This window comes from Chanos chanos, chromosome 16 (genome assembly GCF_902362185.1).
Source record: "Chanos chanos chromosome 16, fChaCha1.1, whole genome shotgun sequence".
Classification (NCBI taxonomy): domain Eukaryota; kingdom Metazoa; phylum Chordata; class Actinopteri; order Gonorynchiformes; family Chanidae; genus Chanos; species Chanos chanos.
Genome location: NC_044510.1, coordinates 15,023,457 through 15,043,859, shown reverse-complemented (window position 1 = coordinate 15,043,859; position 20,403 = coordinate 15,023,457). Strand labels below are relative to the sequence as shown.

Here is a 20,403-nt window from a genome sequence, read left to right as displayed (position 1 = left end):
AGAAACACTTACCAGAAACTCCTAGGAACTATCCAATTTGACTCCAAACCACCTCTTTATGATGAATGTTGTGATACAGTTGAACTGTCATGTCACACAGTTCACTGTGCTCAGAGACTGGCACAATTAACTTCTCCACCACTACCCTATCCATTTTTGGTGGTTATTATGAGAAACGACAGATCTCACTACTTCACTTGTGATTGGTCAGCTGTCCAAAAAGGGCTTGACGTAGAGCGCTTTGTACTTTACTAATATTTCCTGTTGGGGCAGCAGTGGTTCAGGAGGTACAGCAGTCGTCTGGTACTCTGAAGGTTCTCAGTTCGATTTTTATACATTTTTATTTATTGATATTATGTTAACAGACAACTTCAAGTTGTGGTAAATAGGTTTATTTTTTATGCTGTAAAACTGCTGTGAGTGGAAGAATGCCAAGGGGCTGAAACATAAAACTAAAGAGAAACAGACACCACACTGTGGTAAACAGATTTATATGATATGAAGCAGCTTTGAATGTGTAAAAATACGAAGTACTTGTAAAATAAAACTAAAGATTTGTACCATGATATGTAATGTAATTTTCTTTTAGTTGAAATGGATTTCATAAAATTGGTATCAAAAAAAGTATAGTTCAGGAACCGGTACTGAAGTCAAAGTATCGGTACCAGTACCGGTATCGAATTTTTTGAACGATACCCATCCCTAGTTATAGCTGCTTCTATAACGATGTATTTTGACATTGCTGGAACACTCTATTAACCAGTTAGCACACCAGGACCAGAACTATCTGTTTTATAAGTAAAATTTAAATATTCAGCACAAAAAACATTCTTTTGAAAAGGCGCGTGCAAATTAAGAAAAGACATTTTAAAAATCCAGTAACTGTAATGTGATTACTGACATTTGAACTGTAATACTCTACTTTACATTGCTATGAAGAAAAGTAATATAATTACAGTAACATGTTACTTTGGTACTCATTACTCCCATCACTGAAAATTAAGAAATCAGTGAAGAAGAATATGAAGTGGGAAGAAGAGAAGCCATGTCAATGTGCATTACACGGGCTGGAAAGAATTTGTTGAGCAGGATGTATGCAAGAACGGCACGGAACCTTTATGGATCATTTTCAGACTACACCTCTTAGTTTAAAACTTTATCAGTTAGGTGCCTTGGTGGCATAGTGAAACAAGACAATTGGCTGCATTTTTGGAGGGTCAACTGGATCAGGGCTCTGCACCATCACGTTCAGTGACATGCATGTACACTGGCTGTTATTCCCTTTGCTGGTCGGCATGGGACAAAACAGATTTTTGTGTTTAGTATTTTGTTTTTTCTTTCATGCTCCTCTCCTGTGTTTAATTCATTTGCGCTCTCATGTGTTCATAACCTTGCATCTGTGCTTTTGTTCACTCTTGAATTATCAGTCAGCTAGATTATCAAATGTAAAAGATTTTAAGATTGCAGGTATTGTCTGATCTGACTTCATCTTCTAAACTTTGTTGTGTGGAATCATTGTTTTGCCATACCAATTACACCAGAAAGGTCCATACGGACAAAAATAGCTTCGAAGTGTGCATGTGCCCATGAGGAATGTTCTGACAGGATGGTGACAGTTCAACAGTCTCATATAAAGTCCTGTTTTAGAGACAGGTGGGAGTGTAACTTGCATTTTACATGGAGCCAAAGTGTTAAAAACTTAGTTTATTCATGTATTATTATTATTATTATTATTATTATTATTATTATTATTATTATTATTATTATTATTAAGCGTAAGTGATACACCAAACCTTTTACACTTTCGTGTGGTGCAGTATAATTTGACATAGCTGGGTTTTGTGGATGAGTTTCTTAGAACCTTAATACACTCACACTATAAGTATTTCATTTGTGGCATCTAAAAGGATTTGATCTTGAACTTTTTGTCAGACCTGTTCCCAAAAATTTTCCTTCAGATATTTTATGAACAGGACTTACTATATTCTTTCCTCCTCTACAGGTTTTGTTCTTGTGGAACCAGATGGAAAACAAAACAGAGATGACAATGTTTCATCATAACATCCTATTTATTGAGGGACTGATGGTTACGGAACAAACCCTCTATCCGGCCTTCATCCTTTTTCTCCTGGTCTATCTCTTCATCATGGTGTCTAATATTGGACTGCTTGTCCTCATCACCATGGAGAAGGCCCTTCATGAGCCTATGTATATTCTACTGTGTAATCTACCAGTAAACGATGCACTGGGTGCCTCAGTCATGATACCTCGTTTGCTTTATGATGTTGTCAAGCCAGCATCCGAGAGATACATCACCTTCTCCGAATGTGTAATTCAAGCATATGGAACCCATGTGTTTGGGACAACCTCTCACACTGTGCTGATGATCATGGCCTATGACAGATATGTGGCCATATGTAACCCTTTAAGATATCCCACTATTATGACCAACAAAATGGTGATTAAACTGACTGCATTTGCCTGGGGAGTGGCATTTGTTTTGGTGGGAATTCTGTTGGGCCTTACCGTTCGACTCTCCCACTGTAGATCAGCCATCGAAAATCCCAGTTGTGATAACCCATCTCTGTTTAAGCTGTCTTGTGAGGATCTGTTAATTAACCAGATATGTGGCCTAACTTTTAGTGCGTTGCTCTTGGCTTTCTCAATAGGCAGCATCGCTCTCACGTATGTAAGAATAGCTGAGGTGTGTTTGCGCAGCAAGAACAGTGCTTTGAACAGTAAAGCTGTGACAACATGCAGTACTCATTTACTTGTGTACATTATCCTCCTAACCTGCGCCTGTATTGCTCTTGTTTTGCACCGTTTCCCTGACTACACATTCCACAGGAAGATGGCTAGCATCATGTTTCATGTTATTCCAACTGGTTTGAACCCCATCATTTATGGCCTACAAACAAAAGAAATAAAACATAAAATGCTGAACATGTTTAGTAAAAACAAGTGACGATTCATGCAAGTATGTAACTCAAATGAATTAGCATTGCATTGCATTTTTTTTTTACTATCAATTTAAATGTCCCTGTACCTCTCTTATCCCGTGGAATTTCCATTATTTTACTCTGTCAGACTTCCAGGTAGTTGAAGGCAGTGGGTAGAATGTGTATGATGACAGAGAGTCAGATGACTGACATTCAAACAAAAGAGTAATATGATTTTTTTATTCATTTGCATCAATGTGAAATGCAATCCTTTTTAGGTTACCAGGGATATGTATTCTATTAGTTTAATTTCTGTTTTTGACAGAGATTTAAATCTGTCAAGCCCTGGTTATCTCTCTCTCCCTCTCTGTTGCTCGTTTTTGTGTTACTACCAGGGTTCCTATGCCTCCCCTTGTTAATTATATCATCAGTCAAACCTGTTTTTGGTTAGTCTAGTCTTGTTCTGTTCAAGTTTCAAGTTTATTGCCATGTAGCAGATAACAATGCAGATATCAATATCAGTAATGAAATTTCTGGACTTGGAGCCAACTCAACTTTGCATAATAAAAAAAAAAAAAGTAGAATAGACAATATAATAAAATGATAGAACAAATAAGATAATACAAAAAATGTACATGTACAATATATAGAAAGATAAAAATACAGTAAAATATACAGGCAATATTACAGCAAGTTAAAGTGCCTGATGAGAGTGTAACAATTTTAAAGTGCCAGGTGGCAAGAGTGTAAACAGTCATAGTGTAAACAGTGAGAGAAGTGGTGCAGGTGTACAGTGCAATAAGTTGAAATAAGTGCCTGATGTCAGCAGTGTAAACAGTAATCGGTCTTAAGGGTCCAAGCATTGGGGAGTGTGTAATATGTGTGTATGGAGTGTGTCCAGGTGTTACTGTCAACAGTTCAGTAGCCTGAATGCTTGGGGGGGAAAGCCATCTCTGAACCTGCTGGTACAGGTCCGGATGTTCTGTGTAAATACCCCCAGTTTTCTCTTCTTTGATTGTGCTGTGTTTACTCGAAGTCTGAATCTTGGACCTGTAAGTTCCTTTGTTAAGCCTGTTTCATTCTAATAAACTGAGGAACCTGCACATGCATTCAAAATCTCCTTTAGCCCGTGACAAATTCTAGGATGGTTTCCCTGTCTTCACATTTTATTTTAAGAACGTTACTGCTATGTATTGTTCAAGTGTAATTAAAAAAGGAAGAGCACTATCTGAGAATCACTAGCTGTTTTTTAAAAAAAAAAACCTTGAGAACCCATAACAGTAAGAAAACATGATAGATTTGTCTTTTTACTGCTCTAGTCTGACAAGAGCACACTCTCAGTTAGTGCCATGGGCTCTGTGTTGTCATCTATATCAAATGCACACACACACACACACACACACACACACAAAAGCACTAGTGGGGCGTTGTATATCTGGGGGGTATTCCAGAAACCGGGTTTAGTGAACTCAGAGTAAGCTGTAAACCTCCTAACAGAAGAGCCCTATGGCTTTGTTTTGCTCTGTGCACTCCTGATATCTTCCACTAGGAGGAGCATCCATTGTTTTCTACCATCAGATCCTATATACTGTTATTGTTATGTGCAGAACCATTTGTCTGAGTGGAACATTTTATTGTCGCAATGCAGTTTAGATTAGAATAGTAGATGACAGTGCTGACCTGGGTTTGGTCTGTAGATTTATAGTAGAAGAATGCAGGATTGATTCACACTGAAGTATTGGAAAAACTAATATTATATTATAAAAATCGAATTAATATAATTAAAATCAACAGTGATCAGCTGAGCTGACTTAGCTGCTGTCCTGGGTGTTACAAGGTGCCGTGGTAGCAATTATGAGCTTACAATCTGCATGACAAACACAGAAACTGGTGCTCCATGTCTGCACAGGAGAACACCATTCTTCCCATGCCCCCTGGAAGCGATCTACTCAAAGAGGTGAACTCTAAGATCATAAGCAAGTGTTGGTACCCTCAGAAGTGGCAGTGGCAGCTATGACCCCACAGTGAGAGGCCAAGTAAGACAGAGAAGCCTAGAAGGCAGCCAGAGACTCAGGTGAAACAGGCTCAGGGAACAGGCTTAGACACATTCTCTTTCTGGTATGATGGTTCTCAGAGCATACCAGAGAGTTCTCAGCTATGATGGTGTCTTTATCTGTAACTATGCATTTCAGACATGGATGGTTGAGTGAAGAGAGCTGGACTGTCTGAGGCTAGAGTAATGAAAAATTAAGTGTTGGGGTACTTACTCAAAAAAAAAATAGTTGTAAGTTACCAATTACTTCTTTAAATTGTAATGGGATTACTTTACTTGTTATTCCTTTTGAAAAGTAATTGCACTACTCATTACTTTGAGTTGCTCTCTAAAATTACGAACCCCCCAATTTACTACATAAAAATACAAGGACAAACAACATAGTGCTCTCATTACTTTATTTTCAATGCAATAGCCTGGTGCAAAGTAGGAACACAGGTAAAGACTTAAGCTTAGCCATCTAACGATAAATTACTTTGTTTAGTGTAGCTAGCTACCTTAATCGAGATGTTGTCACTTAGCTTCAATGGTTATCTACTAGTAGTTTCTGAGGTAGCTAGTAATACGTTTTGGTATCTTCATTGGCTGATAGTTGTGTTGTCTGTATTTTGTGAGTAAAAGTAACATTAAAGCTCTCATTATTGTCCTGGTTGGCTACACTGTATTTTCAGGTTTTCTCGAAAGTAGGGGGGGTCATATTACAGATACACAATTAAGGTGAACAGGTGTGTGTCGCATCATAGCTACTTATATAATCATGTATTTTAACATCACTGGAAGACTCTATTGACCGTTTAGCACCCAAGACCGGAACTATCCATTTATAGGTTAAATTTAAATATTCAGCATGAAAAAGATTTTTTTGGAGAGCCATCTGTAACTCAGGAAAGGATGTTTTAATAGTCCAGTAAATCTTGTACATTGCACAGCCAGTGTACGCTTCGCCCCCTTCTTAATAAACATTATCAAGTTACGTACCTTGCGAACTAGACATAAGATTTGCTGGAGGTAAGGAGTGACATCATAACCAGGAGTCGAACATTAATCCAAAAATAATGTGGATTGGGCTGGCTATGAGCTCCCCAATTTATGAGCGGGAATGTGTTTCTGCTTACTCTTGTCCAGAGTTTATATGGATCAGCTAAAGAAAGGCACCACCCCCCAAAACTTAGAAATATATGTCGGATCACATTGCTGTTCATACTGTGTATGTACCTGTTCTGACTTAGCTACAAATTTGACTTAAAGACAGACTTAGGGAACGGATCTCGTTCGTAACCCGCAGGCTGCCTGCACTGCACAAAGTTAGGGACTCCCCCGCTCTCCCTACCTCGGGCTCCCAGAGGCGAGACCTGAGGTCAACCGAACCCCACCCCCCTCCCCATCTCGTACTTCTGAGTGGGAGACTTTACCAGGCAGTAACCTACCTAGCTCACAAACTAGAATCAGGGTGCCAACTCCAACAATGTTAATTGACCCACACGGTGACATGGTATCATTGACGAGACATGCAAATGAGCGACAGAAAACTAATTACTCAAATTCATTCCGAATTTTTTGTGCGGGTGCCCATATCGCCCATGCCTAAATCCGCCCCTGGGGTGGGAAGAAGTGGAGCCATATCCATGTGTGTTACACAGGCTGGAAAAAATTTGATGAGTAACCGCAGCAGGATGTATGCAAGAACTGCAAGGAACCTTTATGGATCATTTTCAGACTACACCTCTTAGTTTAAAACTTTATCAGTCAGGTGCCTTGGTGGCACAGTGAAACGAGACAATTGGCTGCATTTTTGGAGGGTCAACTGGATCAGGGCTCTGCACCGTCACGTTCAGCGACAGGTTTTTGCTTGTACACTGGCTGTTGTTCCCCTTTGCTGGTCGCCATGGGACAAAAAAGAATTTTGTGTTTAGTACTTTGTTTTGATTTTATGTTCCTCTCCTGTGTTTAATTCATTTGCGCTCTCATGTGTTAATAACCTCGCATCTGTGTTTTTGTTCACTCTGCGTATTTACGTGCTGCTTTTGTTGTATTTCATTGCCCAGTCTTGAATTTCTTACCTCTCTGTGGACATCTTGAGATCAAGCCTCTGCATTTTCCCGTAGCCCCTCAGTAAAGCTTACTTTATTTTATTTACTGTGTATTGAGCGTTTACGTCCATCTTTTCACATTCATCTAGTCGCTCCCTATTCAACTTTTAGCATTACCAAACTCTTTCACTTCCTGGGTTCGATTCCTCAGGAACCTGCACTTTGTTGCACTTATTGTAAGTCACTTTGGCTAAAAGCGTCTGCCAAATACCAAACTGTAAATTGTTTCACTGGCAGGCAAAAACAAGTGGTGTCAGATTTCAGATGCATGCCGTAGTCCTCACCTTCCCAAATTGGTGTTGGGGTCATTCAACGGTGGGCAAATCCAAGAGAAAAGGGCAGACCCAAATAAGTAAGTAACTTGTAATAATAATAAGTAAAACTAACAAGTAACATTTTCTCTAAGGTACATGTCATATATGTCAAATGTGAAGAAGTCACTCCACATACAAGCAGTGATATACTCTTTAACTGGAATACTATGAATCGTGTAAACAGGAATGTCTTCTAAGATGAAATCAGAACCCTAATTGTAGCATTTGTTTTTGTTTCCTCTTTAGGACATTAGATAGATAGATAGATAGATAGATAGATAGATAGATAGATAGATAGATAGATAGATAGATAGATAGATAGATAGATGTTCCAACGTGTGTTTGTGTGTACAACATGTGAAACATCGAAGTCAGGCTAAATCATCAGTCAGTTTGATTATCAAATGTGCGCTCTCATGTGTTCATAACCTTGCATCTGTGTTTTTTTTCACTCTAGAATTATCAGTCAGCTAGATTATCAAATGTAAAAGATTTTAAGATTGCAGGTATTGCCTGATCTGACTTCATCCATTAACCTTTGTTGTGTGGCATCATTGTTTTGTCATACCAATCACACCAGAAAGGTCCATATGGACAAAAATAGCTTCGAAGTGAGCATGTGCCCATGAGGAATGTTCTGACAGGATGGTGACAGTTCAACAGTCTCATATAAAGTCCTGTTTTAGTGAGAGGTGGGAGTGTAGCTTACATTTTACTTAGTGCCATATTGTTAAGAACTTAATTTATTCATGTATTATTATTATTAAGCGTAAGTGATACACCAAACCTTTTACACTTCCATGTGGTGCAACATAATTTGATATAGCTGGGTTTTGTGGATGAGTTTCTTAGATCTTTAATACACATTTATAAGTATTTCATTTGTGGCATCTAAAAACATTTGATCTTGAACTTTTTGTCAGACCTGTTCCCAAGAATTTTCCTTCAGATATTTTATGAACAGGACTTACTATATTCTTTCCTCCTCTACAGATTTTGTTCTTCTGGAACCAGATGGAAAACAAAACAGAGATGGCAATGTTTCACCATAACATCTTATTTATTGAGGGATTGATAGTTACGGAGCAAACTTTCTATCCAGGCTTTATCCTTTTTCTCCTAGCCTATGTCTTCATCATGGTGTCTAATATTGGACTGCTTGTCCTCATCACTATGGGGAAAACCCTTCATGAGCCTATGTATATTCTACTGTGTAATCTACCAGTAAACGATGCACTGGGTGCCTCAGTCATGATACCTCGTTTGCTTTATGATGTTGTCAAGCCAGCATCCGAGAGATACATCACCTTCTCCGAATGTGTAATTCAAGCGTATGGAACCCATGTGTTTGGGACAACCTCTCACACTGTGCTGATGATCATGGCCTATGACAGATATGTGGCCATATGTAACCCTTTAAGATATCCCACTATTATGACCAACAAAATGATTATTAAACTGACTGTATTTGCCTGGGGAGTGGCATTTGTTTTGGTGGGAATTCTGTTGGGCCTTACCGTTCGACTCTCCCACTGTAGATCAGCCATTGAAAGTCCCAGTTGTGATAACCCATCTCTGTTTAAGCTGTCTTGTGAGGATCTGTTAATTAACCAGATATATGGCTTAGCTTTTACTGCGGTGCTGTGGGCCTCCTCAATAGGCAGCATCGCTCTCACGTATGTAAGAATAGCTGAGGTGTGTTTGCGCAGCAAGAACAGTGCTTTGAACAGTAAAGCTGTGACAACATGCAGTACTCATTTACTTGTGTACATTATCGTCCTAACCTGCGCCTGTATTGCTATTGTATTGCACCGTTTCCCTGACTACACATTCCACAGGAAGATGGCTGGCATCATGTTTCATGTTATTCCAACTGGTTTGAACCCTATTATTTATGGCCTACAAACAAAAGAAATAAAACATAAAATTCTGAACATATTTAGTCAAAACAAGTGACGATACATTTAAGTATGTAACTCAGTCAAATGAATTTGCATTGTATTGCATTCCCTTTTTTTTTTACACAATTACACAATGCACAGTCAGTTTGAATGTCTCTCTACCTCTCTTTTCCTGTGGGATTTCCATTATTTTACTCTGTCAGATTTCCAGGTAGTTGAAGGCAGTGGTTAAAATGTGTATGATGACAGAGAGTCAGATGACTGACATTCAAACAAAAGAGTAATATGATTTTTTATTCATTTGCATCATTGTGAATTGCAGTCTTTTTTAGGTTACCAGGGGGTATGTATTCTATTAGTTTAATTTCTGTTTTTGACAGAGATTTAAATCTGTCAAACCCTTGTTCTCTCTCTTGCTCTCTGCTGCTCATTTTTGTGTTACTACCAGGGTTCCTATGCCTCCCCTTGTTTCCTGTGCTTCCCCTTGCTAATTATATCATTAGTTGAACCTGTTTTTGGTTAACTGAATTGTCAATGTCTTGTGTATACTCAAAGTCTGAATCTTGAACTTGTATGTTCCAAGAAGTTCCTTTGTTAAGCCTGTTTCATTCTAATAAACTGAGGAACTTGCACATGCATCCAGAATGTCCTTTAGCCCGTGACAAATTCTAGGATGGTTTCCCTGTCTTCACATTTTATTATAAGAACACTGCTGCTATGTATTGTTCAGAAGTGATTAAAAAAAGGAAGAGCACTGTCTGAGAATCACTAGGCTGTTTTTTAATAAAACCCTTGAGAACCTATAACAGTAAGAAAACATGATAGATTTGTCTTTTTACTGCTCCAGTCTGACAAGAGCACAATCTCAGTTAGTGCCATGGGCTCTGTGTGTTGTCATCTATATCAAATAAACACACACACACACACACAAAAGCACTAGTAGGGGCGTTGTATATCTGGGGGGTATTCCAGAAAGCGGGTTTACTGTGAGTTAGTTAACTCACAGTAAGTAGTAAGTAGTAAACCCTCTAACAGAAGAGCCCTATGGCTAGGAGAAGGAAGCAATAGGGCTCTTCTATTAGGAGCACTACTTGCTCGGAGCTAACTCAGAGTTTTCACTAAACCTGCTTTCTGGAATACCCCCCAGTTCTGCTCCGTGCACTCCTGATGTCTTCCACTAGGAGGAGCATCCATTGTTTTCTACCATCAGATCCCATATGCTGTTATCATTATGTGCAGAACCATCTGTCTGAGTGGAACATTTTATTGTCGCAATGCAGTTTAGATTAGAATAGTAGATGACAATGTTGACCTGGGTTTGGTTTGTAGATTTATAGTAGAAGAATGCAGGATTGATTCACACTGAAGTATTGGAAAAACTAATATTATATTATAAAAATCGAATTAATATAATTAAAATCAACAGTGATCAGCTGAGCTGACTTAGCTGCTGTCCTGGGTGTTACAAGGTGCCGTGGTAGCAATTATGAGCTTACGATCTGCATGAGAAACACAGAAACTGGTGCTCCATGTCTGCACAGGAGAACACCATTGTTCCCATGCCCCCTGGAAGCGATCTACTCAAAGAGGTGAACTCTAAGATCATAAGCAAGTGTTGGTACCCTCAGAAGTGGCAGTGGCAGCTATGACCCCACAGTGAGAAGCCAAGTAAGACAGAGAAGCCTAGAAGGCAGCCAGAGACTCAGGTGAAACAGGCTCAGGGAACAGGCTCAGACACATTCTCTTTCTGGTATGATGGTTCACAGAGCATACCAGGGAGTTCTCAGCTATGATGCTGTCTTTATCTGTAACTATGCATTTCAGACATGGAAGGTTGAGTGAAGAGAGCTGGACTGTCTGAGGCTAGAGTTAATGAAAAGTTACTCAAAAAAAAAAAAATTAGTTATGTTACCAATTACTTTATTACAAGTAATATAATTACAGTAACACTTTACTTTGTAGCTTGTTACTCCCAACACTGAAAATTAAGAAATCAATAAAGAAGAATATGGAGTGGGACAGTGGCAGTTCTAGCTTGTATGGGGCCCTAGGCGAACCAGGGTGCCCACTCCAACAAGGTTAATTGACCCACACAGTGACATGGTATCATTGACGAGACATGCAAATTAGCGATAGAAAACCAATCGCTCAAATGTTACCATTCCGAATTTTTTTGTGCGGGTGCCTCATGCCGCCCCCAGCAAGATGCTGCCATGAGCAGGTGCCCATGTCGCCCATGCCTAAATCCGCCCCTGGAGTGGGAAGAAGTGAAGCCATGTCCGTGTGCATTACACAGGCTGAAAAAAATTTGATGAGTAACCGCAGCAGGATGTATGCAAGAACTGCAAGGAACATTTATAGATCATTTTCAGACTACACCTCTTTAATCTCAGTTTAAAACTTTATTAGTCAGGTGCCTTGGTGGCACAGTGAAACAAGACAATTGGCTGCATTTTTGGAGGGTCAACTGGATCAGGGCTCCGCACCGTCACGTTCAGTGACATGCATGTACACTGGCTGTTGTTCCCCTTTGCTGGTCGCCATGGGACAAAACAGATTTTTGTGTTTAGTACTTTGTTTTTTCTGTTATGTTCCTCTCCTGTGTTTAGTCAGGTGCCTTGGTGGCACAGTGAAACAAGACAATTGGCTGCATTTTTGGAGGGTCAACTGGATCAGGGCTCCGCACCGTCACGTTCAGCGACAGGTTTTTGCTTGTACACTGGCTGTTGTTCCCCTTTGCTGGTTGCCATGGGACAAAACAGATTTTTGTGTTTAGTACTTTGTTTTGATTTTATGTTCCTCTCCTGTGTTTAATTCATTTGCGCTCTCATGTGTTAATAACCTCGCATCTGTGTTTTTGTTCACTCTGTGTATTTACGTGCTGCTTTTGTTGTATTTCATTGCCCAGTCTTGAATTTCTTACCTCTCTGTGGACATCTTGAGATCAAGCCTCTCCATTTTCCCGTAGCCCCTCAGTAAAGCTTACTTTGTTATTTTATTTACTGTGTATTGAGCGTTTAGGTCCACCTTTTCAAGTTCATCCAGTCGCTCCCTATTCAACTTTTAGCATTACCAAACTCTCTCACTTCCTGGGTTCAATTCCTGATGAACCTGCAATTTGTTTCACTGGCAGGTATCAGATTTCAGATGCATGCCATAGTCCTCACCTTCCCAAATTGGTGTTGGGGTCATTCAATGGTGGGGAAATGTGTAGCAGTGGGGGGGATTATGCCACTGCCTTGTAGGGGATATCTGTAAGACCTTACCTAGGAAGACTGAGTAGTGACAGGATCTGGGTCCCCACACCCAATGCTTTTAGCCTCAGTACCCACGTGTGTAAGTATGTTTGTACCTATCCTACTGCAAAGAGTAGTTAGTGTTTATGCTAGAAGATGTGACAAGGGCGGCTTCAGGAAATAGCTGTGACATGGTGGCAACCTGAAGTGTACAGTGCCTGTTAAGTGAACTGTGAGTTAAACCTAGCAATAGACCCGCCCTCCCCAGATCTAGCAAGACAGGTGAGGCGCCCCTACTCCTAGGTAAAGATATCACAAAAACACATGAACAGTAATTAAAAGCAAAACTACAATAATTAATGAACACAAATTTCAGTATTTTTTCCTTAGTCTCTGTGTATTTTCAGAAAAGGGGTTAATTGAGCCAATACCAGTGAAATAAAAAAAATGAACTGAGGGTGTTATCTTGTAAATAATCACAGTATTAAACAAGAAATCAAAACAAAACATTCCTCCTTTCACAGAAGGACAAAATATCTAAATGCTAACTAATGACTCCACTCCAATGTATTCCCCAAAATTTTACCTTTTACTCTTTTCCAAAATAACAATAACATAATCTTTTCACAATCCCTTTTCACAGTAGAACATTCCATAAATCATTAAAACATTAACCTCCCGTTTCCACAAACTGTATCAATAGCTCAGTCCTTAATACGGTAAGCACTGGGACCCCCCAAGGCTGCGTGCTGAGCCCCCTGCTGTATACTCTCTTCACGCACGACTGCGTGTCCTCCCAGAACAACACCAGCATCATCAAGTTTGCTGATGACACAACAGTCATAGGACTGATCACTGGGGGGGACGAGACAGCGTACAGGAGGGAGGTTGCAGATCTGGTGGCCTGGAGTCATAACAACAATCTCTCCCTTAACACAGACAAGACAAAGGAGATGATTGTTGACCCAAGGAGGCGAGGGGAGCTGCACACACCGCTTCACATAGGTGAGACTGAGGTGGAGAGGGTGAAAACCTTCAAATTCCTCGGCATTCACATCAGTGAGGATCTCACCTGGTCTCACAACACACAGCACATCATCAGGAAGTCCCAACAACGACTGTACTTCCTGAGAAGGCTGAGGAAATTTGGCATGCCAGCCAAAATTCTCAGCAACTTCTACAGGAGTACGATCGAGAGCGTCCTTACCAGCTCCATCACAGTCTGGTATGGAAACTGCACTGCTCAGGACAGGAAGGCGCTCCAGCGCGTGATTAAATCTGCTCAGTCCATCTCAGGAGCAGCCTTCCCCCTGCTGCAGGACACCTACAACACCAGGGTCATCAGGAGGGCCCATAGCATCATCAAGGACAGAACACACCCCCAACATCACCTATTCACACTTCTACCATCAGGCAAGCGCTATAGAAGTGTGAAGTCCAGAACATCAAGACTGACAAACAGCTTCTATCCACAGGCAATCAGGCTTGTGAATGACTCTTTCACACATGGCCCCTTCCAACCTCTTTGACTGGTGGGCCATCTACTGAAAACACACACTACTCAACGAACATTAACCTTCCAACCTCTTTGACTGGTGGGCCATCTACTGAAAACACACACTACTCAACGAACATTAACTCTGCTGACACAAGACAGCTGTTAGCGCTGCTGTCCCACCACTGACATCATGTAATATTGCACAATGCACTTTATGACTGCTGCTCTCTGCCCCCTTGCACATACTGCGACATTGCACATTCATTCATCTACCTCACTTCTCTTGTTTTTCTATAAGTTCTTTTGCTATTTATATCATCTTACATATAAGATTTTTTTTTTTTCTACTTATTTATACATTGTCTATTCACACTCGTCTGGTAAAGGAGGATGAGCAAAGTAAGAATTTCATTGTACAGTGTAACTGCCTGTTTTGCTGTGCACATGACAATAAAACTCTTGAATCTTGAATCTAATAGCCAGTAATAAATGGAACTCAGTTACCAGTCTGTCGCGTCGGGGTGAGATGCTGGAAGGTGTGCGGATGGCAGGGTTACTCTCTCACTGGGGCTGGTGTGAGGATGCCTGCGTAGAACTCTGCACGATCCCAAATTCACAAAATGGCGAGCGCGGTAGCGTGGCCATCACCACAGTCCCCATCAACCACCCACGATGTCCAAAGCACCCACTTCTCCCAAACAGTTCAACACAAAGCACAGCTCTCTTTCTCACTGGATTAACACGCAGACAGTTCGTTCGAACTAGGAGCCTAGTTTCAGAATTTTCCGAGCACGCCGTGGGTCTTATATTTTTAACAAACGGGAAAACAAGCGTATCCTTTGCTTTTCAGCATTAGGGGATATACTTCTCAGCACTGACTGGACATGAAACCGCAGCCGTTATCAGTCCGAAGTCCACTCCCTGTAGATCCGTTGTTACAAGACGTAGCTAGGCTCCCAGTAAACAATCTCCCATGACTCTAAAGCAGAACCATGCTACGCACTGCAGACTGTAACTACCAAGTCCACTCAACTCCGGGAATTGTTCGCTAGTAAGTCCCAATTTAAGGATTTCGAAAGAAAAAAACTTCTCGTTTTATGACCGAATACATAGCAGCGTTCTTCTCTCTTTTGCCATTATCCAGCCCAAATTCTATACCTCTTGATGACACGACCACGAAATATAATATTCGGCTAATTCAGCGCGGGTATGCAAATTTCAGAATAAAAGTCTTACGGCATCTCTCGAGTCCTCTACAAATGCAAGAGAAAAGGGCAGACCCAAATAAGTAAGTAACTTGTAATAATAATAAGTAAAAAATAACAAGTAACATTTTCTCTAAGGTACATGTCATATATGTCAAATATGGAGAAGTCACTCCACATACAGGCAGTGATATACTCTTTAACTGGAATACTACGAATCATGTAAACAGGAATGTGTTCTAAGATGAAATCAGAACCCTAATTGTAGCATTTGTTTTTGTTTCCTCCTTAGGACATTAGATAGATAGATAGATAGATAGATAGATAGATAGATAGATAGATAGATAGATAGATAGATAGATAGATAGATAGATAGATAGATAGATGTTCCAAAGTGTGTTTGTGTGTAAAACATGTGAAACATTGAAGTCAGGTTGAATCATCAGTCAGTTTGATTATCAAATGTAAAAGATTTTAAGATTGCAGGTATTGCCTGATCTGACTTCATCTATTAACCTTTGTTGTGTGGCATCATTGTTTTGTAATACCAATCACACCAGAAAGGTCCATACGGACAAAAATAGCTTCGAAGTGAGCATGTGCCCATGAGGAATGTTCTGACAGGACGGTGACAGTTCAACAGTCTCATATAAAGTCCTGTTTTAGTGAGAGGTGGGAGTATAGCTTACATTTTACTTAGTGCCATATTGTTAAGAACTTAATACATTCATGTATTATTATTATTAAGCGTAAGTGATACACCAAACCTTTTACACTTTCATGTGGTGCAACATAATTTGATATAGCTGGGTTTTGTGGATGAGTTTCTTAGATCTTTAATACACTGTTATAAGTATTTCATTTGTGGCATCTAAAAACATTTGATCTTGAACTTTTTGTCAGACCTGTTCCCAAGAATTTTCCTTCAGATATTTTACGAACAGGACTTACTATATTCTTTCCTCCTCTACAGGTTTTATTCTTGTGGAACCAGATGGAAAACAAAACAGAGATGACAATGTTTCACAATAACATCTTGTTTATTGAGGGATTGATAGTTACGGAACAAACCCTCTATCCAGGCTTTATCCTTTTTCTCCTAGCCTATGTCTTCATCATGGTGTCTAATATTGGACTGCTTGTCCTCATCACTATGGAGAAGGCCCTTCATGAGCCTATGTATATTCTACTGTGTAATCTCCCAGTAAACGATGCACTGGGTGCCTCAGTCATGATACCTCGTTTGCTTTATGATGTTGTCAAGCCAGCATCCGAGAGATACATCACCTTCTCCGAATGTGTAATTCAAGCGTATGGAACCCACGTGTTTGGGACAACCTCTCACACTGTGCTGATGATCATGGCCTATGACAGATATGTGGCCATATGTAACCCTTTAAGATATCCCACTATTATGACCAACAAAATGATTATTAAACTGACTGTATTTGCCTGGGGAGTGGCATTTGTTTTGGTGGGAATTCTGTTGGGCCTTACCGTTCGACTCTCCCACTGTAGATCAGCCATTGAAAATCCCAGTTGTGATAACCCATCTCTGTTTAAGCTGTCTTGTGAGGATCTGTTAATTAACCAGATATATGGCTTAGCTTTTACTGCGGTGCTGTGGGCTTTCTCAGTGGGCAGCATCGCTCTCACGTATGTAAGAATAGCTGAGGTGTGTTTGCGCAGCAAGAACAGTGCTTTGAACAGTAAAGCTGTGACAACATGCAGTACTCATTTGCTTGTGTACATTATCGTCCTAACCTCCGCCTGCTTTGCTATCGTATTGCACCGTTTCCCTGACTACACATTCTACAGGAAGATGGCTACCATCATGTTTCATGTTATTCCAACTGGTTTGAACCCTGTTATCTACGGCCTACAAACAAAAGAAATAAAACATAAAATTCTGAACATATTTAGTCAAAACAAGTGACGATACATTTAAGTATTTAACTCAGTCAAATGAATTCGCATTACATTTTTTTTACACAGTCAATTACACGATACACAGTCAATTTAAATGTCCCTGTACCTCTCTACTCCTGTGGAATTTCCATTATTCTACTCTAATCATTTGCATCATTATTAATTGCAATCTTCTTAGGTTACCAGGGGTGTGTATTCTATTACTTTAATTTCTGTTTTTGACAGAGATTTAAATCTGTCAAGCCCTTGTTCTCTCTCTCTCCCTCTCTGCTGCTCGTTTTTGTGTTACTACCAGGGTTCCTATGCCTCCCCTTGTTAATTATATCATTAGTCAAACCTGTTTTTGGTTAGCCTAGTCTCCATTGTTTTCTACCATCAGATCCCATATACTGTTATTATTCTATGCAGAACCATTTCTCTGAGTGGAGCATTTTAATGTCGCAATGCAGTTTAGATGGGGTTGGTAGATGACAGTGTTGAACTGCGTTTGGTTCGTAGATTTGTTAGTTGAAGAATGCAAGATTGATCCAACTAATGAAGAATGCAAGATTGAAAACTAATGTTATATTATAAAAATCTAATAAAATATAAGTAATATCAACAGTGATCAGTAATTGAAGATATTCTTGCAATAATCTTGAAACAACCGTACTGGCTATATTTTTACAAAGAAATGTACATTACTTCCCAACTTTAACAAAGACTAAATAGCAAATTGACACTGAACATTGTATAAACTAAATACTGATCCTATAAAACTGACAAATTGAATTTTTGTGTTACCGTGCCTTGCAAAACTATTCACCACCCTTGGTGGTTTTCTTGTTTTGTTGCATTATTTAAATAGATTCTTATTTGGATTTTATGTAATGGACCCACACAAAATATTCCAAATCAGTGAAATGAAATGGGGAAAAAGACTTAAAAAAATAAAAAACTGAAAAGTGATGTGTGCATATGTATTCACCACCCCTTCCCCTCCCCCTCCCCCTCCCCTTGCTATGAAGCCCCTGAATCACCTTCAGAAGTCACATAATTAGTCAATAAAGTCCACCTGTGTGCAATCTAAGTGTCACATGATCTGTCACACTCATATTCATGTACACCTGTTCTGAAAGGCCCCGCAGTCTGCAACACCACTAAGTAAGGGGAACCACCAAGCAAGCAGCACGACGAGGAGCTCTCCAGATAAGTCAGGAACAAAGTTGTGGAGAAGTACAGATCAGGGTTGGGTTGTAATAAATAGCCCAAACTTTGAACATCCCACAGAGCACCATTAAATCCATTATTACAAAATGGAAAGAAAATGCCACCATGACAAATATGCCAAGAGAGAGCTGCCCATCAAAACTCAAGGACCAGGCAAGTAGGACATTAATCAGAGAGGCAATAAAGAGACCAAAGATAACCCCGAAGGAGCTGAAAGGCTCCACAGCAGAGATTGGAGTATCTGTCCATAGGTCCACTTTAAGCCATACACTCCACAGAGCTGGGCTTTATGGGAGAGTGGCCTGAAAAAAGCCATTGCCTAAAGAAAAAGATAGGAAAACATATTTGGCGTTCACAAAAAGGCATGCGGGTGACTCACCAAACATATGGAAGAGGGTGCTCTGGTCAGATGAGACTAAAATTGAACACTATGTTTGGCACAAACCCAACACCTCTCATCACCCCGAGAACACCATCCCCACAGTGAAGCATGGTGGTGGCAGTGTTATGCTATGGGGATGTTTTTCATCAACAGGGAGTGGGACGCCGCTCAGACCTGAAGAAATTATGGATGGTGCTAAATACAGGGATGGTGCTAAGCAGAGGGAAATCCCCGACATTGGACGTGCCAAGTTTATAGAGACATACCCCAAGAGACTCGCAAGCAAGCTGTAATTGCTGCAAAAGCTGGCTCTACAAAGTATTGACTTTGGGGGGTGAATAGTTATGCATGCTCAAGTTTTCTGTTTTCTTTTTTTTTTGTCTTATTTCTTGTTTGTCTCACAATAAAAAACATTTTGCCTCTTCAACGTGGTAGGCATGTTGTGCAAATCAAATTACACAAATCCCCCAAAAATCCAGGTTGGGAGGCAACAAAATAGGAAGAATGCTTAGGGCGTGAATACTTTCGCAAGGCACTGTATCTCCCCCCTTAAAGAGAAATGTACAAAATTTGAAAATTCAAATTGCAACATCTTCACAACACTACTTCAGTGATCAATGCCAAACTTGTCCACTCCTTTTGTTGGACCATCTCTTAATGCTGAGGATGTGTAAATACATGGCTTATCTCATAATTCAATTGTTAGGGAATTCGGCTTTGCTGAAGTAGAGCAGGGGCCTATGATCCATCTGCAGTATCAGAACACATTTTTGGAGGAAAGCATGTTTGAGGGTTGCTCATGCTTTTTTTGTTTGCCGACTCCCATGGTAAAGGATTTGTCTGTTTTTTCATTGTTAAATCCATTAGTGGCATGGTATCTGATGGGACCACAGAAGGATTTCTGGTCTCGGTGCATTCTTGATCTTGTCTTTACACAGCCCAAACACTTGAACACTTGAACAGCTTCTTTAGTGCATCACATTGTTAACCCAGTTTGCCCGTTTGAGTACAAGGATGTCATCAATGTAGAAGTCAACATTGTCCAGACCTGCAGTGAGCTTCAATAAAGTTTATACATATATATAGATAGATAGTTGACTTCATTAATCCCCGGAGGGAAATCAAATCATCATAGCAGCCAGATACATTAAAATACAAATCTCAACAGGTACATGAACACAATGGCTAAGATGAATAAGCAGAAAGAGTAATGAATGGGTAAGTGGGGATATTGACTGATAGTCCAGTTATAAATAAGGCACAGATGAAGGCATGAAGTGCTGAGGATAAATAACGTCCAGGAACAGTCAATCCTGTAGTGTGCAGAGAGCAAAGTGATTAGAATAGTAAGAAAAAAGGTAAGTCCCAGTTTAAAAGCAGTCCTGATATATTTGAGTGATCAGATATATCTCTATAGTATTCTGGAAGTCCTGATGTGCAAAGAGCAGAGCGTCAGGTATATATAGTGCAGCAAGTTTAGTCCAGGAGCAGTTCAGTGTCAGCAGGCCTGGCAAAAGCAGGTGAATTGTAGAGTCTGATAGCACCCGGCAGGAATGACCTCCTGCATCGCTCCTTTACACTCCGGGGTTGAGTAACTGTGTTGTTAAACGGTGCTCTTTAGCTTGGCTAACATGTTGTTTACGGGGT

The 20,403-nt window shown here is 40.1% G+C and overlaps 3 protein-coding genes across 3 annotated transcripts; all 3 read left to right on the top strand.

Moving 5' to 3' along the window:
* Positions 1–2,023: 2,023 nt before the first annotated feature.
* LOC115829406 (olfactory receptor 5AC1-like) lies at positions 2,024–2,965 on the top strand. Its single transcript, XM_030793506.1, has one exon. It carries the CDS (start codon positions 2,024–2,026, stop codon positions 2,963–2,965), a length of 942 nt encoding a protein of 313 aa, XP_030649366.1.
* Positions 2,966–8,410: 5,445 nt separating this feature from the next.
* On the top strand, positions 8,411–9,352 carry LOC115829423 (olfactory receptor 52N4-like). The gene has a single exon (XM_030793526.1). It carries the CDS (start codon positions 8,411–8,413, stop codon positions 9,350–9,352), a length of 942 nt encoding a protein of 313 aa, XP_030649386.1.
* Positions 9,353–16,230: 6,878 nt separating this feature from the next.
* On the top strand, positions 16,231–17,172 carry LOC115829421 (olfactory receptor 52N4-like). The gene has a single exon (XM_030793525.1). It carries the CDS (start codon positions 16,231–16,233, stop codon positions 17,170–17,172), a length of 942 nt encoding a protein of 313 aa, XP_030649385.1.
* Positions 17,173–20,403: the final 3,231 nt, after the last annotated feature.

Coding starts and splice junctions, on each gene's coding strand:
- LOC115829406 (XM_030793506.1), top strand. CDS start 2,024: ATGGAAAACAAAACAGAGATGACAATGTTTCATCATAACATCCTATTT.
- LOC115829423 (XM_030793526.1), top strand. CDS start 8,411: ATGGAAAACAAAACAGAGATGGCAATGTTTCACCATAACATCTTATTT.
- LOC115829421 (XM_030793525.1), top strand. CDS start 16,231: ATGGAAAACAAAACAGAGATGACAATGTTTCACAATAACATCTTGTTT.